The sequence below is a fragment of the Ailuropoda melanoleuca genome, chromosome 4, assembly GCF_002007445.2.
Source record: "Ailuropoda melanoleuca isolate Jingjing chromosome 4, ASM200744v2, whole genome shotgun sequence".
NCBI lineage: Eukaryota > Metazoa > Chordata > Mammalia > Carnivora > Ursidae > Ailuropoda > Ailuropoda melanoleuca.
Window position 1 is genome coordinate 2290203 of NC_048221.1, and position 26323 is coordinate 2316525.

The 26323-nt window shown below is 61.3% G+C and overlaps 1 protein-coding gene across 2 annotated transcripts; it reads left to right on the forward strand.

The window, feature by feature from the left end:
• The first annotated feature begins 1010 nt into the window (after nucleotides 1-1010).
• On the forward strand, nucleotides 1011-18168 carry NCLN (nicalin). Of its 2 annotated transcripts, none has more exons than XM_034657468.1 (15): nucleotides 1011-1335; nucleotides 5883-6073; nucleotides 6810-6954; nucleotides 7759-7853; nucleotides 10542-10622; nucleotides 12123-12226; nucleotides 12558-12646; nucleotides 12724-12863; nucleotides 13109-13287; nucleotides 14536-14623; nucleotides 14704-14742; nucleotides 14820-14980; nucleotides 16093-16146; nucleotides 16227-16305; nucleotides 16483-18168. In XM_034657468.1, the coding sequence occupies exons 1-15, from the start codon at nucleotides 1152-1154 to the stop codon at nucleotides 16540-16542; spliced, it is 1689 nt and encodes a 562-aa protein (XP_034513359.1). In that variant the 5' UTR covers nucleotides 1011-1151; the 3' UTR covers nucleotides 16543-18168. The 2 variants fall into 2 exon arrangements, with proteins under 2 accessions (XP_034513359.1, XP_034513358.1); XM_034657467.1 differs by having other exon boundaries at nucleotides 1012-1335; nucleotides 14817-14980.
• Nucleotides 18169-26323: the final 8155 nt, after the last annotated feature.

The following is a 26323-nucleotide window of genomic DNA, read 5'->3' on the forward strand; positions in this document are numbered from 1 at the left end:
TTTATTTATTCGACAGAGATAGAGACAGCCAGTGAGAGAGGGAACACAAGCAGGGGGAGTGGGAGAGGAAGAAGCAGGCTCCTAGCAAAAGAGCCTGATGTGGGACTCGATCTCAGAACGGCGGGATCACGCCCTGAGCCGAAGGCAGATGCTTAACCGCTGTGCCCCCCAGGCGCCCCGAATAAATAAAATCTTTAAAAAAAAAAAAAAAAGGAAGATACAAATTTGGGACACCCCATTAGATTTGCTTTCCTGATGAATAGCGAAATTTATTTTTCACTATAAGAATGCCCCAAATATGAATAAGCCTTAGCTATAAATAAGCCTATCACCAACCCCTTCACAAACTCCAGGCTCCAGACCACAAGTCCCATAACCCATTGCGCCATCCCTTTAGGAAACTTCTATCATGATAATTTTATTCTTCTTTCATTCATTCATCCCAAAACGATATAACCCACCCACTGTGTGCCAGGCCTTGCACTGGGTTCTGGGGATACATCAACGCAGGAAGCAGACAAAAGTCTTTGCCCTCGCGGAGTTTAGCATCTACGTCCCTTGGGAGTTTTAAGCGGATTTTTCTGACTTCTGCCAGGAAGACTACAGCTCCCATGAGCCCTCGTGCCCGTGTACCAGGACTACAATTCCCAGGAGATTGCGCGCACCAGGAGGGCCCCTCTCGGCTCTCATTCCAACTTCCTTCCGGGTCGCAAGGTCACGTCCTGCCCCTGCCTCTCGCCTCCCCCCTCCTCCCGCCACAAAGACTGCGTTTGGGAAAGTTCCACTGCAAACAGTTGCCTTAAAGTCTCCGTATTTTTCTGACTCGCGTATAACGTGAAACTTCATCCTCAGGTCTAGCCATACATTCCATCACAGCGCCCTCCGCTGGGAAGTAACAGAGCGGGCCTACTACTCCCAGGAGGCTCTGCGCGCGCCAGGAGGACTACAACTCCCCAGAGGCAGCGCGGCGGGCCGGGCGGCCCGTGGCGGTGCCCGCAGGACCCCGGAGCGAGCGCGGGCTGCCCGGTGCGGCGCCCGCAGGACCCCGGCGGCTACCCATGCTGAGGTGAGTCCGCGGGAGCCGCCGCCGCTGCCACCGCCGTCCCCGTCCCCGTCCCCGTCCGCCCCGCGCGGCCCCGCCGCCGGCCAGGATGCTGGAAGAAGCGGGCGAGGTGCTGGAGAACATGCTGAAGGCGTCGTGCCTGCCGCTCGGCTTCATCGTCTTCCTGCCCGCCGTGCTGCTGCTCGTGGCGCCGCCGCTGCCCGCCGCCGACGCGGCGCACGAGTTCACCGTCTACCGCATGCAGCAGTACGACCTGCAGGGGCAGCCTTACGGTGCGTGTACCCCGCCTCCCCCGGTTTCCCCCGGTCTCCCCCGAGCCCCGGGACCCGCCGCGCCGGCCTGTCCAGCTGCAGTCCTGGGCGCAGACCCCGCTGAGCCCCCCAGACCCGTAGCCAAGCCTCAGACAAGTCAGAGCCTGCATGCCTGCACCCCTGCGACGCCCCCAGCTCTCGGTGTCCAGTGCCCCCGGAACCTTCAGTGCTGGCTCCCCCAGCCCCTGGCCCCGGACAAGGGCAGCGTGCCCCACAACCCGTAGCTCCGACCCGCAGGCCAAGCTCCCTCTGCTTCTGGACCCCTGCCTGGGTCCCCTCTCTCTCATTCTCAGCCGGGCCAGAGTCGCACTGCCCAGGCCCCCTTCCCCGGCCGCCCATCCTCATGATCCGCAGGGTCATGCCCCTGCGTCCAGAGCTCTCACTTTGGGAGCTGACTTGGAAGCAAGACTCCTTGCTTGGTTTCTGCCAGCCCGAGGCACCAGATGGGCAGTTCCAGCCAGCCCTGACCCTCAGCCCCCACAGCTACCCCAGTGGTTTTTGTTCAGTGCCAGTGTTCTGCTTCCCTCGGGGCTCAGGAGCTCTGATCACTAACCCAGGCCTGGCCTCACGTCAAGGCCCACCTCTCTGGGCTCTCCGCTCTCTGGGCTCAGCTCACAAGCCAGGCTCCTCAGATTCCTTACCCAAGCACCCCCCCCCATTTCAGTCTCTGTGGGCTTCTGGGGATCCCTTGGACGCTGTGTGTTGTCCCTTCCTTTGGTGCACATCCACCCCCTGGGCCCAGCCTCCCGTCCCCAGGGGTGGGGTTTGCTGCCTCTCCCCAGGAATCCTTGATTGTCTCTGGCCTCTGCTCCATCCTCTCTCAGACCTCCTGGGCCTGGATCCAGCACAGCTCCTTTGCTGCCCCTCCTGCCCCTTCTCCTGTCAGGGTCCTGATCCCAGCCCCCAAGCCTGAATTCTAAATGCTCTCATCTCTGCCCGCCTACAGCTGTATCTGGTGCTGTCTGGCTTTTCTTCCAGCTTGGTGCCTTAGGTCCCTGCGAGGCAGTCTGTCCTCTGCAGAAAGGCTCCCTCCGCGGTTCTAGTTCTCCTCAGCTCTGAGCCCGTCTGCTCTCGGACTGGCCCTCCTGTTAGAACATCTCAGGCTGTGCCTGAGCCCCGTGGACCCCCAGCCAAGTGGGAGTCCCAGTCCCTGGAGACACGTCGACTTCCCCTCAGATCCCTCCTCACCCCAAAGTTAGGTTGTTGCTGTTTAGAGCAGTGGTTGTCAACCCAGGGGTCATTGGGTGATGACTTCGTGGTTATCACAAGGGGGGGGGTCTGGCATCGAGTGAGTGGGAGCTGGGGATGCCAGTCATCACTGCACAGCGCCCAGGACGCCCCCCACAGAGAACCACCCGGTCTTGCGTGCCCGCGGTGGCAAGGGGGCAGACCGTGGGAGAGCGATGCTCTTAAGCCCGAGGGCCCAGGGTCTGGAGGGGTGGGAGGGAAGACCAGGAGCCCCCGATGTCGTGGGCACGTTTTTGTGGAATGTTTAGGTTCTCCTGGGGGAAGGGGGTTTACCAGCGCTGTCGGGTGGAACTTTTTGTGATGGTGGATGTGTGCCATCACGGGAGCGGGCAGCCACAGGTGGCCGCTGGGCACTCGAGCCGTGGCTTGGGCAAGGCAGAAGGGGGACTGTGAGTGTTGTACGGTCGTAACAAATGGAAAGAGCCAAGTGTGGCTGGTGGCTGCCGGCCTGGTCTCCAGCTTTCGTTGGTTTCCAGGAGGACTCTGCCCTCGCAACGCCGGGTCCCAGGACTTGAGATGACCCGTTTCTCAGGATCCCGAGTTGGTTTCCATACTGCTTTCTCTTCCTCTTCCGCCCTTCCCTGAGTCCGCTGTCCCGAAGCCTGGGATTCCCTCCCATTCCTTTCTGTGACTTGACATGTTCGCCTACACACCCCCAGCTCTGTTGCTCCTAGTGAGAATTCCAGATGCTGCCTGCCTCGCACATAGTATCTGTGAAGACCTGGGGCTCTGGGGGTGAGCACAGGGGGGCCCACCTGCGGGGGGCCCACCTGCCTCAGCCAAGAGCTGCTTGTGGCCCGGCTCTTGAAGTTTGGGTGAGGCCCACGTGGGCAGCTCACACACCTGCAGGCCCCTGCCGGTCCCAGCAGGCGCATTCACCTGGGGAGAAGCTGGAGGGGGTGCAGGTGCTGGTGGGGGGAAGTGGGTGGTTGGAGGCGAGGCCCCTGGCAGGGCTGGTTCTGGTGCAGCTGGAGGGGCCCTGGGCCTCTCCCGGCCGGTGTCATCGAGAGCCACTCTGCCGGGTCATTGCGGATTGCCGTCTCCCCAGTGTCTTAAGCGCCCTCTCCATGCCTGCAGGCTCCCCTCCTCCTGGTGCAACCCTTGCTCTGGGTCTCTCTGCTTTCCTAACTTCCTGTCACTCCTCTTGAGAAATGTGGCTGACTGGCTGCTGGGAAGGAAAGGCGTGTGCTCGTTGTGCTGAAGTGTGAGCGGGGCTGAGGGTAATCCACTAGGTACAAGGCTGTGGGGTGTGGCCTCACCCCTCCTGCCAGGCAGACTCTGGCCCTCCTGGGGTGCCGCTTGCTGTGGGCCTTTGCTGCATTAAGCAGCCGCTCGTCCCTGTCTCACTTGATCCCCCGGGGTAGCACAAGGCCCCAGGAGGTGGGTCCGTTAGCCCTCCAGCGTCCATGTCAGCCTCGTCCACCCATTGTCGTGAATAAAGTTTTACTGGCACTCGGTCCCTCCCACTGGTTGGCCTGCGTCTCTGGCAGCAGAACTGAGTAGTTGAGACAGAACCAGTGTGACCAACAAAGTGGCAGGGTTGACCTGACGGCCCGTGATGGAGCAGTTTGCCACCAGTGCTCAGGTCTGGTCCTGTTGTGGGAACCGGTCACTTCTGTCTGGGTGTCCAGCGCCCACCTCTGTGGCGTCTGCCAAGCCTGACCTCTTCCTGTCCAGACCCAGCACCGGCTCCAGCTCTCCATCAGCACGAGAGGGACTCTGCCCTGGGGGGCCCGCGTCCACCCAGCTCTGCTCTCTCCCTTTCCTTTCTCTGGGTTCCTCGCTCTGGAAAGTGGAGTCCCGATTCTGGCCCTGCAGGGGCACCAGGCCCCAGGATGCACACAGTAGGCTCCACAGGTGTCTCCTCCCCGAGCTGATTTGGAGGGCCCCTGGGAGACAGAGGGAGCAGGACAGGTGGGGCAGGGGGGAGGGGCCTTCCCGGCATTCCGAGAGCTTCAAGGACGTCCTGAAGGTCTTGCTGCCCTCTCCCTGCCCAGCCCTCCTGGGGCTCCCACAGTGGTGCCCTAAATCAGAGAAAAGGGGCCTGGAGGGTTGGAGGGGTGGGGGCAGGGAGCACCCCCTCCAGTGCTGGAGCCCGTAGCCTGCCCTTGCTCCTTGGTCACAGGCCCCCTGCTCCTGAGATGGCCTTCCCCTTCCACCTGGGACACTGTCCCCTTCCCCTGCCCAGCCCCACAGAATGCTCCCTTGGAAGTCAGCCTTCTCCCACCTGCCTGCTTTCCCAGACAGCACCTTCCTGGAAAGCGGAGGCGGGGGCCCTGGCGGTCTAGCATAGGTCCTCATCTGTGTGGACGGGCGATGCCTCCCCCTGCAGCATTGACCTCCAGGACTGCCAGGCCGGGCTTCCCTCAGGAAGCCAGACCAGAATACTTCCCTGCGTCTCTGTTTTGAGCGCTCACTGTCTCCGTCCCAAATTGGAACCCCGGGGCGGTAGAGGGGGGGCCCGTCCAGCCCCGACGTGCAACGTGGCTTGCTTGTTTTCTGCATGCTGGGTCGTCCTGCGGCTTTTGAAACGTCTGGAATCATTGCTTACCTTTGCCATTTGGGTGCTTGGATGTAAACCTGGGATTTCTGGTCACATCCCAGTTGAGTGCCATGACCCTGGGAGCTGCCTGAGCCCCCTTTCTCAGCAGTGCACGGGGACAGATGGCCCCTGAGGGCCTGCCACGCGCCAGTGCCTGTGCGAAGTGACGTGGATAGTAGCACTGCTCCTCGGTCCTGCATTTAACGTCAGGGCTCGGGTGCCCTGTGTCTGGGGGAGACCCCCACTGGCCTTTGAAAAGCTGTCTGTGCCGCCCTGGTTCTGACCCACTGCCTCTCCTCGGGGGGGGGGGGCGGACACTTGCCTGGAACGCTGGCTCCAGCCCTCTCCCTGGTTTTCTGGAGCTTTCTTCAGCTCTTCGCAGAGAGGTGGGAGGTGGATGCAGGGCAGGGGCTCCCAACGGGGGTGATCCTGTCCCAGGGGACGCTGGGCCATATCTGGGGACATCTGTGGTTGTCGTGACTGGGAGAGCTCCTGGTGGCACCGAGCGGGTGGGGAACGCTGCTCAGCCCCCCACGGGGTCCAGGGAGGGGGGTCGTGACTCACCAGGGTTGGAGTGGGCACTGCACCGGTGGGGAGTGAGGGGCTGGCCTTGCAGACGTGGTCTTGCCCCGGGGGGCCCAGTGACGGGGAGTGTGGGTTGTCTCCCGTTGGGGGTCCCTGTGCCCCACTGAGGGAGGCTCTCCCTGCCCTCCTGCAGGCACTCGGAACGCAGTGCTCAACACGGAGGCCCGCACCATCGACGCGGACGTGCTGAGCCGTCGCTGTGTCCTCATGCGGCTGCTGGACTTCTCCTACGAGCAGTACCAGAAGGCCCTGCGGCAGTCGGCCGGCGCCGTGGTCATCATCCTGCCGCGAGCCATGGCCGCTGTGCCCCAGGACGTCATCCGGGTGAGTCTCCACCGTCACCTTCCGCAGAGGAAAGAGCGCTGGGTTTGGAGTCCGCTGGGTGGCCTTGGGCAGGTGCTTCACACTCCTGTGCCCTCTGCCCTTCAGGAGGCGGGATGGTGCCCGTCTGCCTTCGTTATTGCCCCCTCCCACCCAGGGGCACTGGGCCGTGTCTGGGCACATGTGCTCATGAGGATTGGGGAGCTCCTGGCATCCAGAGGGCAGGGCTGGGAACGCTGCTCAGCTCCCCCAGCGCCCAGGACGCCCACAGAGTGACCTGCCCGACGTCCACAGTGCCGAGTTGGGGGGTCTGATGGGGCCCGTGAGACGCCTCGGATGAAGGTGCTTCTGCAGACCAGGAGCAGGGGTGGGGCGGTGCCAGCTCGGTGCCCGCTGTGTGGGGGGGCCCGGCCATCAGACCGGGGTGCCAGCATCTGCCGCCCACTCACAGCAGAGGGTGTGGTGTCCAGTGGGGCTGGGAGCAGCCCATGGTGACCCCAGACCTGGCTGGCCCCCCAACCCGCTTCCTCCCTGATGGGTACCGCCTGGGGGCCCCATGGGCATTGCCACCCTCACCCGTCCCTCCGTCCTTGTCCTGCTGATACCCTCATCCCCCATTCCCCGTGTCATCCTCGTTTTGGCGTGATCCAGCCTTGTTAGCCAACCTCGGAGGAGCCGTGCCTGTAGCCCCTGCCCCCCCCCAGGCTAGAAGCCCCCTAAACCTATGTCTCTTCCACAGCAATTCATGGAGACCGAGCCTGAGATGCTGGCCATGGAGACCGTCGTCCCCGTGTACTTTGCTGTGGAGGACGAGGCCCTGCTCTCCATCTATGAGCAGACGCAGGCTGCGTCCGCCGCCCAGGGCTCCGCGTCGGCTGCCGAAGGTGGGCTTGGGCTGCAGGAGTGGGGCTGGCACCTGGGGTCCGTCCCCGCCGAGGCTGTGGCCTCACCAGGCCGTTTCCGGAGCCCTGTCTGTCTGTGAGCACGTGGCGTGGCACCCAGCAGTGAGCGTTAGCGGGCCCTACCCCCGGCCTGCCGCGCCAGCGTCTCTGGGTCGAGGCCAGGACTCTGCATTTTGCAGCCCCCACGCCAGCCCACCGCTGATCACACGCAAACGGTGGCTGGAGGACCGCTAATTTGGAGGGAGGGGTTTCCCAGCCAGCCTCTGGACAGTTTATGGAACGTGTGGGCATCTGTTGGGTTTTGTCTGTTCCACCTGCCGACGACACTCAGCGTCACCATCGTGCTTGAGCCCGTCGGGTGGGGCAGCAGCATCCCTGGGGAGAGGAGGACACAGGTTTCTCTGCCCCGTGGACGGGGACGTCCACGAGCTTGGTGCAGGGGCAGGTGGCTATGGAGAATGAGCTAGCAGTAGTCGAAGAAACGTCCCAGAAAAGACCCACCTGACCTTCCGATCGCCCCCGTGGAAGTGGTTGGCGTAGCAGGAGGCTGGCGCAGCGTCTCCCCGCCAGCCTCAGGCTGGGTGGCAGTCTCAGCCGCTCTCGCTCTGCACGCCGGGCTCTTCCCCGTGCCCGGGCTCTACGTTGTGCTCCAGGTCACAGGGTCACTTCTGCACGTAGCTGGGCTTAGACCGAACTTCTGCCGTCCGGGGTGTGGGGGCCACAGGGAGGCCAGCTCGGGCCCGGGAGCCCAAGGGACTCAGGCTGACCTCCCCCACCCGTCCGCAGTGCTGCTCCATACCGCCACGGCCAATGGCTTCCAGATGGTCACCAGCGGGGTCCAGAGCAAGGCCGTGAGCGACTGGCTCATCACCAGTGTGGAGGTGAGTGCCCGGCCCTGTCTGCCACACTGGGACCGGGGGTGGGAGGCACTCAGGCTCCCGGAGCTCACCCCCACCTCTCCTGCCCTGGAGGGAGCTTCCGACAGGGAAATTGGGTGAAATCTCCTGTCTTCCATCACCAGCCCCAGCCGCACATTGGTCTCCTCACCCTGCCTCAGGGCCTTTGCACTGGCTGTCCCTGCCTCACAGAGAGCTCTGTCTCGCACAGTGGCTGCTCCTTCTCATATTGCAGGACCTCCGCTGCTGCCTTCCCAGAAGTCCTCAGAACTTTCTGGAGCCACACACCCCCTGTTGTTCAGAGCTCAGCTGAGATGGGAGGGAGCTGAGCTCCGGGTGTGGAAGTAGCCAGTTAAAGCAACAAGCCAAACGTGAGAGAGTTCGGCCTGTAATCACCTCCAGTGCTATATGCAAGCGTCTGGGCCCCGGCTCTGCTGCTCTCTTCTCCCCCGTGCGGAGGGTCAGCCCTCTTGGCAGCTGTGGGGGGACACAAGGCTCCGGCAGTGGCGTGGACCCGGGGCGGGGAGGGCTAGGAGTGGGAAACCGTGAGGTGGGGGGTGTCTGCTCCATGGTGTCCTCGTGTCCATTGTGTCCCCCATCCCAGTGAGGAGGTCTTCCCGGAGACAGCCCGAGAGACCCTCGCAGAGGCTCCGGCCATGAAGGCACAGGGCGAGGCGCGCGAACGTGGCACGTGCCCTGCGGGGCCCGAGTGCTCCGTGGCAGCCCGCCAGCCTGCAGCGCACCGGTGTGCCACGAGTCTAGTGGGGGGCAGCCTCCCCTGCGGGAGCCCCCCAGGCAAGGCCTTTGTACGCGCCTGGGCTCGGGCCTGAAAGCCGTAGGTTGGTTCTAACCTGCAGCCGGAGGCCTGCGCTGGCACCTTTGACCTCACCTTTGACTGTCCCTGGCTTCACTTTCTCTTGAGTGATGGTCCCACCCAACCCGTTTGGAAGTTGTGTGTCATCGGTTTCTTTCCCATCAGCCCAAGTGCTGGAGGCGTTGGGACTGCATTTATTGCGACCTCTTCCGTGTCCTCGGAGCCTAACCAGGTGCCTGGTGCACAGTAGGCCCTCAGCGAGCACTCATCACTGAACGAGCCGGCTCCAGGCCCCGTGGCTCGCACCAGGTGGTGCTAGGCTACTCTGCCCCCACCTGGTGTCGGTGTGCAGGTGCAGGTGGGAATTAGGGGGAGCCAAGCTCGCAGCCACCCCTTCCCCTTCCAGAACTGAGTGAGTCTGCCTCTCCGTGAGCAACTTTCTGAGCCCCGCTATGTGCAGGAGGCAGCAGGGAGCAAGATGCCCTCCCCTCCGTGAAGAACTCACTGGGAGTTGGGGAAGGTCTGAGGGCAGCAGACGGCACTTTAGACACAGCGGGAGGAGGGCTGTGCCGGGGCAGCGGGTCCTGTCCCCTAGTCACCCTGTCCTGCACGTGGGGCTGCTCGGGGACGTCCAGCCACGGGCCTGCAGCAGTGAGGACAGTGCCCGGCTCTGGGTGCAGTGGGCTGCCCTGCACAGACTGGGTGGAGGACGCAGGGCGGGATGGTCAGTGGGGCTGGACGGGCCGATCCAGGATGCGGAGAAGCCGCTGCAGCGTCTAAGCGATCAGTGAAAGTCTAGGAGGAACATGCTTCTTAAAATCGTGTGAGGGATCCTGGCAGTTTGGGCAGAGAAAGCCGCCAGTACCCGGAGTCCTTGTAATTGGGCTCCCGGAGGTCAGGCTGAGCAGCAGCTGGTCTGGTTTGCTGTGGGTCAATACCAGCTGGAGCCAGCCAGGGTCCAGCGGGTCCTCCTCATCACTGGGGGGTCGGTTTCAGCCTTCCAGCCTGGCTGCCCTGCCTTTGCTTCTGGAAACTTCTGCACAGCCTTGAGCCCTCGCCATCCCTGTTGTTTGCGTGCGGCGGGGTGGGGGGTGCTTGGCTGGCCTTCTGCTCTCCCCGACCCCCGTCGGCCCACACAGCTAGTGCTAGCCTCAGCCTGCCGGGGAAAGAGCCCCGAGCCTGTAGGAGCAGTGGCATGTCCACAGTCTTGGCCCAGGGTCCGCACCCAGCCTGTGGCCCTGGGTCCCGGGTGACTTGCCAGCAGCTGCTTCCCCTCCGACACGGCCAAGGCCTTCGAGAGCTCACCCTCTGGTTGGGAGAGTCAGGAAAATGGGGCCTCTGCCGTGCGCTGGCACGGACCCCTGGGCCGCGATGTGGGACCCCTTTGCACTCTGCCACTAGCGCTCGGACAGGAGGCGTGGAGGCCAAGGTATTGCAGATGGAGGTCGTTCTCATTTGTCACCCACGTGCCTTTAGCGAGCGCCAGTTCATGTGTGATGAGACTCCAGCCAGGGCGTTGGCGCCGGGACCTGGGCTGTGGCCATGTTCCTTACTGGCTGCTTGTCCTCATCAGCAGAGCTCTCCTGCCGGCCCCACGGGTGGCTTGGGGCCCAGCTGTGAAGGATGGGCTGGGTTTCTGGGTGGGGCAGCACGCCAGAGCTGTGCTCCGCTCCCTGCGGTCCTCTTGATTTTCTGTAAGTAAAGTTTTATTGACACATGGCCACGCCATTCGTTCACATATCGTCCATGACAGAGGCAACAAAGCCAGAAATACTGCCCTGGCCCGTGAGGGCAGCCTGGGCTGTTTCTGGCCGTTGGGGCCCCAGCCAGCAGGCCCTTCACAGACTCTCTCTCTGCAGGGGCGGCTGACGGGGCTGGGTGGAGAAGACCTTCCTACCATCGTCATCGTGGCCCACTACGATGCCTTCGGAGTAGCCCCTGTACGTATGCACGTGCTTTGGGGAGGGACACGGGCATCCGCCTCCCAGTGCTGCTCCGGCCCAGCTTGGACGGAGCATCTGGCTGAGGTCAGAGCCGCAGCACGCGCCCTCTGACGCCCCAGGAGGACCTGGGGGGCGGGTGTCCTCGTCAAGCAGAAACAGGCTAATCTGAGGCGGGTCTCGTGGCCAGGGTCCACAGCAGATAGGTGGCCAGGCCAGGGGTGGAGACCAGGTGTCTGTGTCCAAACCCAGGAGCAGGCCCAGGGGCGGGATGTGCCGGGAGGACCCCAGGGCTCAGCAGACGGTCGTCCCCACGGCCGTGGTTTATACAGAGAGAGAACAGGAAGCAACGTGAGCTCAGGACGTGGGGGTGGGGATGCCAGGCACGAGCTTCCAGAGTCCTCTCCCGGGGTGCCCCACAGGACGCACTTAGTTCCCCAAACGAGACGGGACCGCGTGTGTGAGGTGTGGTGTCCAGGCGGCTGGCAGAGACCCAGCGCCCGGTTCTCTGCGGGGGTCGGTCTCCTCTGTCCGGCTCGGGCCAGGACCCCCGACTCCGGGAGGGGAGCAGGTGCTCAGCACGAACCCCGTGTCTGCACGGATGGTTCAGGGACTGAGCCCCTCGCCAGAGAGGGTGGCCAGAGTCTGGTTCCAGGTGCCATAGAGGGCCAGTCTTGTGAGCCGGCCTCTGAGGAGGGAAGTCTCAGGCCCGCCGGCCTCCCCGAGCCGTGCTCTCAGAGCCCCCGGCACGGTGAAGTCAGGGCTCAACGCCAGAGCGTAAACGGTGCCTGTCTTCATAGGAAACACACAGTCGTGCAACCATGATTATCTAATTCCAGAACATTCCATCGCCCCCAAAGCTGACCCCATCAGCTGCCATCCCCACCCCCACGAGCCCCCTTCCCGTCCGTGGAGGAGCCTGTTCTGGGTGTGTCACACACGTGGACTCACACACCGTGGGGCCTTCTGTGTCTGTGTCTGGTTCCCTCCCTGAGCGTTGTGTTGCCTTCTGCCCCTGAATTGTAATACTGTCGATACATGACATGTCGGCATATGGACTGTGGCCTCGCAAGTGTCGCAAGATCCAATTATCACACTGTCAGCAATGTTGCTTCAGATCGTAGGATACAGATGAGTTGGGGGCTTCCGTGGTGGAGGGAGCCCGCGCTGACCCCCCTCCCAGTGGCGTGGTGTGCTGCACTCCTGGGGCAGGTGCTAAGACCAGACAGAGGGGGCCCCCCAGGCTCTGGGGCATGGGGCAGAGTGTTGGTGAGTGAGCAGGAGAGCTGGAAGGGCCCAATGTGCCTGGGGGCTCAGCCCTGCAGACATAGGGCGCCATCCTCCTCGGGGTTACACTGGAGTGGCGATGCCAGCTGGACGTGTGTTCCAGAGGCAGGGTGGGGGCTGCTCGGACCTGGCTCCGGCTGCCATGGTAGGGGCAGCGAGGTGCCGGACGGGACCCGGGGTTGACCGCTGGCCTTGCCTCCCTCCTGCCCGCAGTGGCTGTCGCACGGTGCGGACTCGAATGGGAGCGGCATCTCCGTGCTGCTGGAGCTCGCGCGCCTCTTCTCCAGGCTCTACACGTACAAGCGCACCCACGCCGCGTACGCGAGGGCCCGCGGGAGGGGCTGCAGGGAGGGTCGGGCCACCGGGTGTGGGGGATGCGCACACCCCAGGAATAATGGGGTTCCTAGCGAGGCCCCCCCACCCCCGTGCGCCAGGAGCTGAGCCCCACCCGGATCCCACACGCCAGACGGTACTGTCGGAGGACATTTGTGGTTGTCACGCTGGGGGAGCTCCTGGCACCGAGTGGGTGGGCCCAGGGGTGGGGCTCCACCCCCCAGAGAGTCAGCTGTGCTGGGACAGGGAGACCACCTGCTCTCTGGGGTCCTGCTTACCCTCTTTCATCGCTGACCCCTGCTCCCCCCATCCCAGGTACAACCTTCTCTTCTTCGCTTCTGGAGGGGGCAAGTTCAACTACCAGGGAACGAAGCGCTGGCTGGAGGACAACCTGGACCACACAGGTGAGCGGCCCCTGGGGGGCCGGGGGGCCGGGGTCCTTGCTTCCTGCCCGTCCCAACCAGCCCTGGCTGCCCCGCAGACTCCAGCCTGCTCCAGGACAACGTGGCCTTCGTGCTGTGCCTGGACACCGTGGGCCGGGGGGACAGCCTGCACCTGCACGTGTCCAAGCCGCCGCGGGAGGGCACGCTGCAGCACGCCTTCCTGCGCGAGCTGGGGGTGGTACGTGCCTTCCTGCCCGCAGCTTGACCCCCCAGGGCCGCGTCACCGCGAGCCAAGGGCCCCGCCGGGATCGGGGGCCTCGGGGGCGGGGGGGTTCGGCGAGGGGCTCGGGACCCTCCTGGCTGTCGAGGCCCCGCGTGAACATCCGCTGGCTGAGTCAGGGCGGGGGGCCCCTCCACGGAGCCTGGCGGGAGCGGCCAGGACCACGGGGCGGAGTGCCGCGCTGACGGCGCCCCCGCGCACAGGTGGCCGCGCACCAGTTCCCGGAGGTGCGGTTCTCCATGGTGCACAAGAAGATCAACCTGGCGGAGGACATCCTGGCCTGGGAGCACGAGCGCTTCGCCCTCCGCCGGCTGCCTGCCTTCACCCTCTCCCACCTGGAGAGCCACCGCGACGGCCAGCGTAGCAGCATCATGGACGTGAGGTGAGTATGGCCGCTGCTGCCGCGGGTGGTCTCTCGGGCTGCGATGTGGACGCAGCCACCTGGAGGGAACGAACCTGAAATGGGGATGGTGGGGAGGGCTGCTGGCCTGAGCTCCCCTTATTAGGGACGGGGGGACCTGTGAGTGGTTTGGGGTCCCCTGGCCAGACGCCACATGGGACCCTCAGACGCCGAGCTCCACGGTCTGCCCTGCGGCTCAGAGGCTGCCGCTGCTGCCCCTGGGCCTTTGCACAGCCGTGCCGAGGCCTGGAGAGTGGTGCCCTGTCTCCTCATAACCTCCTCAGGGAGCCCTCCCCACCCTTCCTTCCTCACGTTACCTCTCGTCAAGACGGTGGGCACCTCTGGCTTCTGCCAGCGTATGACTTCACTTCCCGTCCGTGTTTCCCAGTCGCGTATCAGCTCTCCGCAGGGCCAGGGTTTTATGGTGGCCGTGGAGATGGGCCTGGGACAGTCTGGCTACGTGTACTCATTGGCCAGCCTTGGGCCCAGCCCAGCTACTGGCCGTGTGTCTGCCGGGGGATGAGAGGTTGGGTCTTCAGGAGGCCCTGCCTGGCTACAGGCAAGGCCCAGAGAGAGAGCATATGCGGGCAGGGCTGTTGACTGTTCCTGGGGCATCAGGGAGGCTTCCTGGAGGAGGTGGTGCCAGAGCTGAGGGGCGTGGACCAGGAGAAGGGTGTTTCAGGGAGTCGATTAGCGGTCAGTGGTCAGCGGTCAGCGCTGGTTTGCCTCTGAGCCCCTCTGACGGGTCTGCGTGTCGCCAGCAGTACTTGTGTCCCTTGACCTGTGGTCCCCCCAGTCTTTGCCCCCGTGGCCACAGATCGTCTCCCCCTTCGCCTGAACACATCCGCCATTCGACGCAGGGCTCTCGTCCTCCAGTGCGACCTCCCCTTTACTGGCCACTTTCGCAGACACCCTGCTTCCGACTCAGGCCCCGTTCCCAGGTTCTGGGTGGGAGTGAATGTGGGGAACGCTGTTCACCCCACGCGGCAGCACCCCAGCTCTGCGTTTGACAATGGTGGACACGGGTCCCCCAGCCACCCCCACGTCCGCGGTGAGGAAACCGGCCCGGAGCCATGCAGCCCTTCCAGGGAGACGCCGGGCAGGCACCCTGAGGACGCCGCGGCTTTTCTTGCTTTTATTATTGTTGGAAACACGATTGTGTTTTTTTGGAGATTTTAACGGATGTGGATTCTAGAGGCCTGTGTGTGTTTTGTTCACCTCTGCCCTAAGGTCTCGGGTCGACTCCAAGACTCTGACCCGCAACACCAGGCTCATCGCGGAGGCCCTGACCCGAGTCATCTACAACCTGACGGAGAAGGTGAGGTCCCGCCCTCACCCCAGCCCCCGGTGCCCCCAGCCGGCAGTCAGACTCAGGGTCCGGCCCTCCTGTCTCCACAGGGAACCCCCCCAGACATGCCGGTCTTCACGGAGCAGATGGTAAGGTGGGGCTGGGTGGGGGGGTCGGGCCGGCGGGGCTGGGGGCTCCCGTGACCTTGGCCCCTCCCCCGCAGCAGATCCAGCAGGAGCAGCTGGACTCAGTGATGGACTGGCTCACCAACCAGCCGCGGGCCGCCCAGCTGGTGGACAAGGACGGCACGTTCCTCAGCACGCTGGAGCACTACCTGAGCCGCTACCTGAAGGAGGTGAAGCCGCACCACATCAAGGCCGACAAGCGGTGAGTCCGTCGCCTCAGTGGCGAGCGTCCTATGGCCCGACTCGGGCGCACCAGAGACCAGGCGCTTCTGGAGTCTCCCACACCGGGAGCGTGGTTGGGCAAGTAAAAGCAGGGGGACAAAAGATAAAACAGTAAATAGAAAGTACGGGTATTCAATTAAACGTGAATTCCACGTAAATGAGGTTTTTTTTTTTAGCATAAGTATATCTCATGTAGTGTTTGGGATATACTTATACTAGGAGCCAATTTCTTTTTTGTTTGAAATTCACATACGACCAACGTCCGATGTTTTATTGGGCAGCCCTATACCCCCACCCACCCTCTGGTCCTTCCGTTTCTGCGGTGTCAGGTGACTTGTGCCTGGGGTTCCCCGTCTGCCCCAGGATGCACCTCCCACCATGGGCCAAGCTAGCACCGCAGGGCCTTGTTAGGAGGGGAACCTACAGGTGTCCACAGGTAGGAGATATCTCCACACTGCTAGGTGCCCCTCGCTGGCTGTCTGCCTTCTCCCCACTCGTGGTTTGCTTGGAAGTCAAGGTTCTTGGACAGAAGAAGAAACTGAGGCTCAGAGTGGACCCATAGCTGTGGAGCCAGGGTCTCTGATTGCCAGACCATGATCATTTTCCTTCTGTAGAAATGCTCTACAGACCAGTAGAATCTTAGAGTCACCCTGTTTCGTTTTAAAGATTTTATTTATTTTGAGAGCAAGAGAGTGCCTGTGTGTGGCGGGGGAGGGGCAAGGCAGAGAGAGAGAGAGAGAGAGAGAGAGAATCTCAAGCACACTCCACACTGAGCGCAGAGCCCAACGCGGGGCTTGATGTCATGACTTGAGATCATGACCTGAGCCAAAACCTAGAGTTGGACACCCAACTTACAACCACCCAGGCGCCCCCCTCCCTATTTCATTTTTAGGGTACAATTTGACACCCAAAGAGGCAACAGGGGAAAGGTTACTTCACACTAAGGCCAGTCCTTCCCCAGGAGGGTCAGTGGCAGTCTCGTGCGCACATATGGGCCCTCCCGTTCCTGGGCCGGTGGGACCTGCGGGTGGTCTGGTTTCTGGGGTCCGGGGGATGTGGCCCGGCTGTCGGGTGAACGCGCTCTCTCCGCAGGGACCCTGAGTTTGTCTTCTATGACCAGCTGAAGCAGGTGATGAACGCCTACAGGTGAGCTGTGCTGCATTGGAACCGTAGTGCCCTGGGACGCGGCCCTCCCCTGACCCTGCCGATCCCCCCTTTCCCCTCAGGGTCAAGCCCGCCATCTTCGACCTGCTCCTGGCCGTCTGCATCGGCGCCTACCTCGGGATGGCCTACACGGCAGTCCAGGTGAGCAGGTGGGGGCTCAGGTGGGAGGCAGGGCCCCCTCGGCGGGGGGGTCGACCAGGCCAGGTGAGTCCTCGGCCCCCCAGCCTGCCTAGAAGCACGTGACCCCACGGTGGCCCTCGGGCCTTCCTCGCGGCCAGTGTGACCCTGACCTCACGCGAGCCCTCCCGCTGCCCCTAGCACTTCGACCTCCTGTACAAAACAGTTCAGAGACTGCTCGTGAAGGCCAAGACACAGTGACGAGGCCCGTCGCCGGCGCGGCGAGCCCCTGCCTGCCGCCCCTCCCAGCTCCGCAGCTGGCAGGAGGGCAGGGCTCCACCCCTGGTCAGCGGCCGAAACCCTGAATTACAGAGCTTTTCTGTGTTGCTCTTGAGGACTTGGGGGATTCTTTCTCTCTTTGGTCCTTTGAACCACTCAGAGGAGCATTTGGCGGAGGGCCCGGGGCCGGGCCGCGGACTTGGGGACGAGCGTGCGGATGAGCCCCCAGCCCCAGAGGCGCTGCCCTCAGGGCTCGCAGACCACGGGATGACCGAGGAGACGCCCCCGGTGCGGCCTCCGCGTCCCTCCTCTTGGTCACGATGCTGAGTGGGGACAGCAGGCTGAGGGGCAGGGGGCCGCCGTCGCTGGCCCGGGTCTGCCTGCCACGCCACCCTGACCCCCCCTGGTGACTTGGATGCTCTTCCCCGTCTGAAGAAGGGTCCCCAGGTTCTGGCCCCTCCCTCGGAAGCCTTGTGTCCCCCCCCACCCTGGCTGGGACTGAGGGCAGCCACCTCAGTGCGGCCTTGGAATGCGTCTCCCTCGAGCCCCCATGGACGCTGGTGCCCTGAAGACCCGGCGGCCTCCCCGGCCCAGCTCCCTGCGCCATTCACCTTCACATGTGCTTCTCACCACCTGCTCCGCCCTCCCTGCTGTGCCCCGGGGAGCTTGGGCCTGTTCCCCAGGAACCTGGGTGCCTTTGGAGCCCATGGGGCAGGAGGCACCGTGCAGGAGAGAGGAGGCCTCCTATTCCTCCGCCCTTTACCTCAGGCTCTCTGGGCCTCCGTTTCCTCATCCATAGAAAGGAGGGTGTGTTCTGGGGCAGCCGCTGCCCACGTGTCCTGGGAGGCATCCAGGCTGGGGTTCGAGGGAGAGCGTTTGCTGGAGAAGATGCAACATGGGCCCCATGGGGCTGCCCTTCCGGGACCTGGGACCTGGGGAGGAAGGCCCAGGCCTGCACCCCACAAATGAGGCTCCTTGGAAGGGAAGGGGTGTCTAGCGCTGCTGGGATCGATCTCAGGGAGATCCAGGCGTGCCGATTCATTAGCAATATAATCCGTTAGGTGTTCTGTGCTGAGGGGAGGGGAGGGATGAGGGAGGGGCTCTGGGCACCTGCCTTAGCTTCCAGGGAAGCCTTCACAGAGGGTGTGAAGGAGCAGGGAGACCAGCTCCCTCCTGAGCCCGAAGCCAGCTCGCCACTCGCTGCAGGGGACAGCGAGGGGACGGTCTCCTGGGGGCTGCGTCCCCACCTTCTTCTTGGGCCTCCTTCCTTCGCCAAGCCTGACCCTCCCTGGCGGGGCCGCCGTCTCAACCTCCCAAGCTCCCCAGGCCTGGGGAGGGGCAGGCATGGGGGTCACGGGCTCTCCTGCCTGTCCCCCCTTCTCTGTCCTGCTGGGTGGCCTGTCTTCCCCCAGAGACTGTTTACTGAGTGTCCAGCCAGCCTAGCCACCTCGGGGGGGCAGGATGCGGGGACCGGCGTTGGCTTATTGTCCCCTGCGCACGTATGCAGGTGCCGGGTGGGTGTCCGTCCTCCCTGGGGCGGGTCGTCTGCCCAGGCTGGCTGTGGGACACACTTGGACGATCAGAAAATAAAGCCATATCGAATGATCAGCCTCGCGTGTCCTGTCCAGGGGGCTGGAGCTCAGGATTTGGCTGTACCTACTCTCAAGGGGTTTCACAGTCCTGGAGGGGCCCTTCCCACCCCCGCCGTGCCTGGCAGTCTCACCGTCCCCCCCCAGCGGCCAGATGGGGGTGCAAACCAGCTCGTCGTCACATGGGACTGTGGGGTGCGTGTGTTTCCTGGAGCAGACGGACCACAGACAGGGTGCCTTCGAGCTCTGGGTGGATGTGCTCCCAGCGCTGGAGGCCAGAAGTCTGGGGGTCGGTGCAGGCAAGGCTGCTTCCTGCGGGGCTCTCTTGGCTTCTCAGGTTCCTGAACTTGTAGCTATGTGGTTCACACCTCCGTGTCCTGGAGGCGGGTTCTTTGTGTCTCGTGCTCTTCGTGGACCCCAGGCGTGGCCTCAGGGCCCACCTGCCTGCAGCACGGAGCCCTCTCGGCTCCTCACACCTGCACAGAACCCCCCCTTCCAGATCAGGCCACGTGCTGAGGTTGCAGTGGACGTGGATTTGGGGGGACATATTCCACCCAGGATAGGGGGCAGTGGGCTGTGCAAAGGCCACCCCCACCGTGCAGGCCCACCCCAGCCCCAAACCAGGCTGCAGGGAGGTCGTGGCCAGGGTGTGGTCACTGGGTCACTCGGGGGGGTGTATGGGGCCCAGGTCTCTTCTCCAGGCCTGGGAGCTCCCGCTGCCCACTCCACAGGGAGGACCCGGATCTGGGGCTTACCCGACTCGGGCCACCCTGTTCCGTCAGTCTGCTGACAGCGTCCATGTGTCCGGCTCTGCGAGACACTCAGCGAGAACAAAGAAAGGTCTGTCCTCAGGAGCTTAACTCCTGGGTATGGGGGAGGACGGACGGACCACACGTGGTCTCAGGGTTGCCGCGGTTTGGGCGGGCTGTGGGTAAACCCAGAGGTGAGCTGTGTGACCCTCCACCTGCGGGGGGGCTCACGGGCGCCCTCTGGTGGCCGCCGCGGGGAGGACAAGGGCAGCGCGGTGCAGGCAGAGGGATGGGCTGGACCCCGGGGAGGAGGGCAGGGGCCGGGTTCCCAGAGCGCAGGGCCCTCCAAGGTGCGCGGGCTGGGCTTGGAGCCGGCGCCGCTTGGGTCCCCCCGCCCCAGGGTCAGAGCCACGTCTTCTCAGGCCGTCTCCCTTCCCTGCTGCCCTCCCACCCCTGGGGCTGGAGGGCGGCTTCGGCCCCAGCCGGACCAGGTCGAAACTGCCCATGTTTCGGAGGAAAAACCGGCCTGTCATCTTCCTGTGTTAACATATGCAGAGGTTTCCTTCTTACCCACAAAGTTCCATTGGCTGGAACCAGGAAAACGAGCCTCCAGTACCCGCGGCTGGGGTGTGCCATCCCGCCTCTCAGGCGCCGGTGGCTGTAGGGACGTCTCATCTTGAGAACGGGGTTCCTGTATAGGGTTTGGGTGCCGTTGAACCTTGATGCAGGTGCGAGGCTGCCAACCTCCCACGCCCTCGAGAACCCTCCGACTACGTTGGACTTGCCAGAGTCTGCACTGTTCAGAAGCCTTAGCCGTGACACGAGCAGTCGATTGGCCCCTGTGTTGCCTGCCATGTTCCTAAAGCAAGTGAGAGAGGTACTGAACTCCCCGTCAGGAAGACAGCGCCCATCACAGGGCTGTCCTGTAAACGGTCCATGGACACGTGGACCCACGCCATCCCAGCCCACGTTGTGCGAGGCTCAGCGGTCTGGCTCTTTGCGGGTGTGGCGTGCGTGGAGCATGTCGTGCCCTGTGTGCACACGTGGTGCTGTCACCACCCCGGGGTGGGGACCGGCCGAGTCAGGCTCCAACATTGCCTCGCTGCCTTTTGACACCTCTGCCACGTTCCACGCTGGGCCTAGGGATACGTGGAGGAGCTACACTGTCCACTGGGGAAGACGGGGAACAAGTGAAAACAGTTGGGGAGTGGACGGTGAGAGTCCCTCAAGAGGGCTTTTGAGTGAAATCAGAATGACAAGAGTTAAGCCATGTGGAAATTTGGGAGGGGGCTCCAGGCATTAGGCATAGCCTGTGCAAAGGCCCTGGGGCAGGACCGTGCCTCGTGTGAGGAGTGGGCCTGTGTGGCTGGAGCCGGGTGAGCCATGCGGGGAGAGGGAGGAGGGGAGGGGGGGGGCGAGAGAATTGGCGGGGCATTTGCATCTCACTCAATGTGATGGGGAACCCCGGGAGGAGGTGGGCCAAGGAAAGGAGGGATATGGCCTGACTTGCATTTGGAAAGGGCAGTGGCTCCTAGAGGACTGTTAGGAAGACGGTTTTGTTCTATGGGCTTCCTGGAGGCCGGTGAGCTTCACCCTCAGTGTCATTGGCCCTGGGCAGCGGCAGCAAATGATTTGGGCCAATGTGTGCCCCAGCAAGGGCCCTGTCACCTCCATGAGGACCCCAAGGGGTCCCACTGTGTGGCTCTGACCTCTGCCCAGGAGTCCGTTTTGAGGCAATAAAACACAAGCGAGCCTCCTTCCAGACCATTTCCGTCTCTCCCCAGGAACATTGTTCCCTATCTCTATCCTTTTTGTTCCTTTTTTTTTTTTTTTTTTTAAGTAGGCTCCAGTGCGGGGCTTGAACTCACGACCCTGAAATCAAGACCTGAGCTGAGATCAAGAGACTGACACCTAATTGGCTGAGCCCCCCAGGTGCCCCTTTTTAGGTTTTTAAAAACCACTTTTAGGGGCGTCTGGCTGGCTGTCGATGAAGCCTGAGACTCTTGATCTCAGGGTTGTGAGTTTGAGTCCCACGTTGGGGGTAGAGGTGACTTAAAATTTATTTAAAAACTAAAAAGCATTTTTCCATACGTCCTTGGGAGCACACGGGCGTTTTCAGGAGCGTTTTGTGTGCGGCTTGAACGTTTTCCGTGGGCAGCGTCATACCGTCCTAGTCTTGTGTTCACTTGCTTTTATAGTTTTCCTTCCACATCCACCACCCTTCTTGCCACCGAATGGTATTCTGTCCCTGGAAGGTGCCTGGAGTTACCCAGTCTTCTGCTGGTGGACACACAGATCTCCCCAACTTCCACCATCGCAGACCTTCACAGGGGCCTTTCGGAGCACTGGGAAGGAGTGTGTTTACCCAGAGCTCAGCACGCTGGGGCCCGGGCCTGGTCCAGCCTGCTGCCTGTGGTTGCGAATAAAGTTTTATTGGCACACGGCCACGCCTACCTGGTTACATCTCCCCTGCAGTTGCTGGGAGCTGAGCAGTAGGGACCCTGTGCCCTGCCAGACCCAAAATGCTTGCCCCCCAGCTCTTTCCAGGAACAGCCTGTGATCCCCCACCTTTGCTCTGTCTCTCCTTGTGGAGGAACCGGCCACTGACACAGAGCAGAGGGGACCCCTGGTCCTTTGGCAAGCACACACACTCCAGCTTCTGAGAGGCGCTCTGATCGCTCCAGGAGGCGTGGAAGGGACGCTTGAGGACACGTGGCTCCAAGGGGCTGCAGAAATGTCTCCGCCGGTGGCCCAGGACGCAAGGGGCATCCTCAGTCCATGCCCGGCGCCTGCTCCCAGACTGGAGAACTCCGGGAAGAGGGGAGAGGGGCTCGCAGCGGGCGGCCTCTCAAGGGACAGATGGGGACGCGCCCAGTGCTTCAACAAAACACGGTTTCCTAACTTGTTATTTGGACGTAATTTCAGATTTACGGAAACGTTCTGAGATGCGACGAAGGACTTAAACCTTTCCAGTGTTCTGCGAACGCCAATGTGTCGCATTTGCTTGGTCCCTTTCTCCCCGTCCCTGTCTGTCCCCACCCCGTTCTGCTCCTCCATCTGTCCCAGGGCATTTCCTAAGAGGCAGGGCGTCCCTCCCTCCTCACAGAGCACTCACCCAGCTCGGGAAGTGGACACCGATTCACGGTGTGAGCAAGTTAACAGATGAGTGCTGGTCGTTGCCCCCAACAGTGTCCTCTGCAGTAAAGAACATTCCAGATCACGCCTGCATTCCGGGGTCCTGTCTCTTTAGCCTCCTTTATCCTGGAATGGTCCCCATCTTTGCGTCTTACGATCTAGACCCTTTTAGAGGTCCTGGCTGGGTTTTTGTAGAATGGCTCACAGTCTGGGTATCCTGGTGTGTCCACACAATAGGGTTCTGCTTCTGCGTCGTGGGGCAGGGGGACCACAGCTCTCCTCCCCTTGGAAAGTTACTGCGGTGCCTTCCAGCTCCCTCTTGATGTCTCCTTACAGTTTGCAAAGTGCCTCCTACGTGCAAGGGAAGGGTCCTAAATTGCCGGTGGGGGAGTTCCCAGGACGCTTGGGGACCATTGGGGAGGAGAAGGCTTTGACACAGGAATGCCAGCCCCCAGGGTTTCCCACCAGCCAGGGGAGGATGGGGACAAGCATTGGGATTTAAGTGAATTTGTAGGGAGTCTAAAAACTCAGTGTTCCTTGGATGCCGTTATTTCGGGGCTGGAGCTCACCCCGCTACCCATCCGTGGTATCACATGAACCTCACGGCTCCGCTTCACAGAGTTGTCACTGCCCCCCCCCTTTTACTGATGGTGGAGCTGGGGCCCAGAGAGTTCAGGTGTTTGCCCAGGGCTGCACGGCACAAGCCACCTTTTGTTAGGGTTAGAGCACTGTCCCCTAAGCCAGGGTTTCCCCAAAGGTGGGACTCCCACTGTGATGGGGGGGCTGATGGAAGGACCCCAGCATGAGAACGGCCCGCCTTTTCCAGCTCATTTGCGGGTCCACTGAAGTCAGGAGAAAGTCTCGCAGGGGCGAAGGGGTCCTTCACACGTCTAACTGCCGATCGCCCTTCTGAACCGGGAGTGAGAGCGTCAGCGTCCAGTTCAAACCTCCTGACAAATACAGTTTTCACCGCCAATCCAATAAACCTCACCCCTTTATAAGGCAGCAACGTGGATTTGCCTTTAAGATAAATTTACTTACGTTTGTTTCGTTCTTAAAGAGCTGACTGAGGGGCGCCTGGGCGGCTCAGCCCGCTGAGCATCGACTCTTGGTTTTGGTTCAGGTCACGATCTCAGGGTGGGGAGCTCGAGCCCCACGTGGGGCTCCACGCTCAGTGCAGTCTGCTTGAGATTCCCTCTCTCCCTCCCTCTGCCCTCCCCATCACGTGTGCACTCGCCCGCTTGCTCTCTAAATAAATACATAAAATCTTTGAAAAAAGAGAGAGCCGATTGCAGGAACTTGAACAGAAACTTGCGGCCCGTTGCCCTGCAGCTGGATTCACGATGGCCTGGAGGAGCAAGCAGCCCAAACGTCCACGCTGTGTCCATCCACACGGAGGAAGAAGACACCGGCTACAGCGTGGACGGGCCTTGAAGACGGGAGAGGCAAGTGACTTGCTGGAAGCCTCCCACCTGGACTCTCCAACGGGCTCTGCTCCCACTCTCTGCTGCAGTAATGTCCCAGCTGGCGGGACCCCTGCCATGATGCCGATTGTGACCAGGTTCCCCCTGGCAGGAAACAAATGGGAGAATTGGCCTTGTGGGCTCCAAATGCTTCCAGATACACAGGCTGTTTTCCCTACCCTGCCCCCACCCCTGCTCCGGGTCAGGGAGTGAACCCCAGGGGTGAGTATCCTTCAGAAGGTAGAATGCTGAGTTTAAGCTCCCCCAGGCCAGACGGGAGCTGGACGGGGCTCTCTCCAGCCCCTTCCCCATCCCAGTTCATTTTGGGTAGAAGCAAGAGGCTAAGAAAAATTCATCTTTAGCTCACAGGGCGCCTGCTGGGTTTAATTTGTGTCCTTTTTGCCGATTCTCCTGGCACATCAGAGGCCCACAGGGCTTCGGGCACCGTGCTCTGGTCTCCATGGAGACGGAACCTGTCTCCGGCGGGGCTCCAGCAGCCCATCCTGGGGCTGAGCTGAGAACCAGGGTCCAGGCAGGGCCAAGGGGTGGGATGCCATAGGAGGACTCCTGACTGCACCCCCCCGCCTGTGCTTCTCAGCCTACCCTGATGTCCTGCCCTGCCTGCGGTTGGGCAGGTGGCTGCTGGTAAGAGTCATGATAATAGCCGTTCATTGAGTGCTAAGAATGTCCCAGGCACTATACTAAGCCTCACCAATTAGACCACTGAATTTGTGCCAGGGATGTCCCCCTGTTCACTCTTTGGTGTCACTTGGCAAATAAGGAAACCGAGGCTTAGCCACCTACAGCATGAGGAAGATGGTGTGGCATCATGGGAAGTGTGTGGGCTCCAGAGTCAGCTGGCTGGGTTCAAATCCCCACACTCTTTCTGTGTGACGTGACCTCTCGGAGCCTCAGTTTCCCCCTCGGTAGAGTGGGTGTAGACACAGTACTCCCGTCTTCTGGTTGGTTGCTTTGAAGATTGTGCTCGGAGGGACCAGGGCGAGCTCACCTGGGGAGAATGTTTAAGGGGGCACCAAGAAACCCAGTCATCAAGATAAAGATTATTTTAATGCGATTTTTAAGAAGTCAACGCTGATGACCATGAGTACTTTAATAGAATCAGCATTCCCGAGTTTCCCTCTTGGCTCAGCATGGCATTGTTACTGGTCCTGTCTTTGTTTCAAAACAGAATTTTTAATTTAAAATAAAAATAAAACAAATTATAAATTAATATAAGGATCAGTCACTGTGGCATGCTGAGCCAATGGGAAAATTCAGTAATACTAATTCTGTCTTTATTTAAAGTTTTGGTATCTTGTTCATTGTAATTTTTGCATTTTCATCTTTCCTAAATATCACATTCTTTTTTATTTGTTTTTTTAGAAAGGTTTTTATAAAAAAGGATTTATGTATTCACTCTAGAGAGCGTGCTCACAAGCAGGGAGAGGGGCAGAGGGAGAGAGAATCTCAAGCAGACTCCAAGCTGAGTGTGGAGCCCAATGTGGGTCTCAATCCCAGGACCCTGGGGTCATGACCTGAGCTGAGATCAAGAGTCAGATGCTTAACCGACTGAGCCACCCAGGCGTCCCTGCATTAAGTGTTTCTTAAAGCTTATTTAAGTAATCTCTACTCCCCCACGGGGCTTGAACTCATGACGCTGAGATCAGGAGTTGCATGGTCCACCGACGGAGCATAGTCTGTAAGGATCCGTTCATTTGCACCCACCCAGGGGGTTGTTGTGTGCATTAGATGAGTTCTTTCATGTCGAGCACCTAGCACAGGCCTGGCACCTGGAAAGAGCTATGTGGTTTTTAGGTAAACAAGTAAATATATAGCATATTAGAGTTAAGTTAAAAGGGTATACGTGCCATGGAGGAAAAAGCAAGCCAGAGAAAGGAGGTGAGGCTGGCTGAATGATTTTAGTTAAGATGGAGAGAGAAAGTGATGAGGATCCAACGAGTGAACCAGCCACGCACCATCTGGGAGATGGCATTGCAGGCAAAGGGCACGGCCCGTGCAAAGGCCCTGGGGCAGACCCTGTGTGGCATGCTGGACGAACACAAGAGACTGTGGCTGGGGCAGAGTGGGTGACGAGAGAGAGGGAGGTGGGGAGGGCAGGGAGGGGACAGGGCAGGTCCTACAGGGCCTCGTGGGCTCTGGGGAGGACTCAGGCTTTAATTTAGAGACTTCTTTGGAGAGTTTTAAGGCAGGGTGACATGATACTCTTAGAGCAGTTGGACAACATGTGTCAGTACCCTTTGAAATATTTTGAATGGTAGGTGCGCCTAGCAAGTGTGAGAAAAAATGTTACTTTTGGTTGTTGGTTGCAAGCACAAGGGCTGCTGTTTCTTTTTTTGTTTGCTTTCTGTTTTTGTTTTGTGTTTGCATGTGTGTGTGTGTGTGCGCGCGCGCTCGCGGGTTTTGCTCCTGAAACCCCAAACGATGTTGCTATTTCTAATCGGTAAGCTATAAACTTAAAAGTGCTGAGCACAGTGCCTGGCACATGGGATTTATCAAACTGTTCCTTTTTGAGTTTTTGTCGCTGGTAGTAGTATTAGTACCACTACTACTGTTATTGACTTATAGGCGTCAAAGTGCCAAGGGCAGCCCGGTCAATGCCAAGCAGGCACCCTGTAGAACCGTGCGCCACTTTTAGTGTTTTTTCCTGTCGTCAGCCGCGGGAGGAGTGGGTGCCCCCTGGAAGCCAGGTCTGCCCTGCCCTCGGGTTGACGCTCCCCCACCCAGAAGGCGCGGCTGCGGGCCCGCCGGCCTCGGTTTCCCCGCCCGCGCTGGGCGCCGGGGCGCGGGGCGCGGGGGGGCGGGAGGC

Coding starts and splice junctions, on each gene's coding strand:
- NCLN (XM_034657467.1), top strand. CDS start 1,152: ATGCTGGAAGAAGCGGGCGAGGTGCTGGAGAACATGCTGAAGGCGTCG. Junction 13,288..14,535: donor AGCAGCATCATGGACGTGAG/GTGAGTATGGCC, acceptor CTCTGCCCTAAG/GTCTCGGGTCGACTCCAAGA. Junction 16,147..16,226: donor CAGGTGATGAACGCCTACAG/GTGAGCTGTGCT, acceptor CTTTCCCCTCAG/GGTCAAGCCCGCCATCTTCG.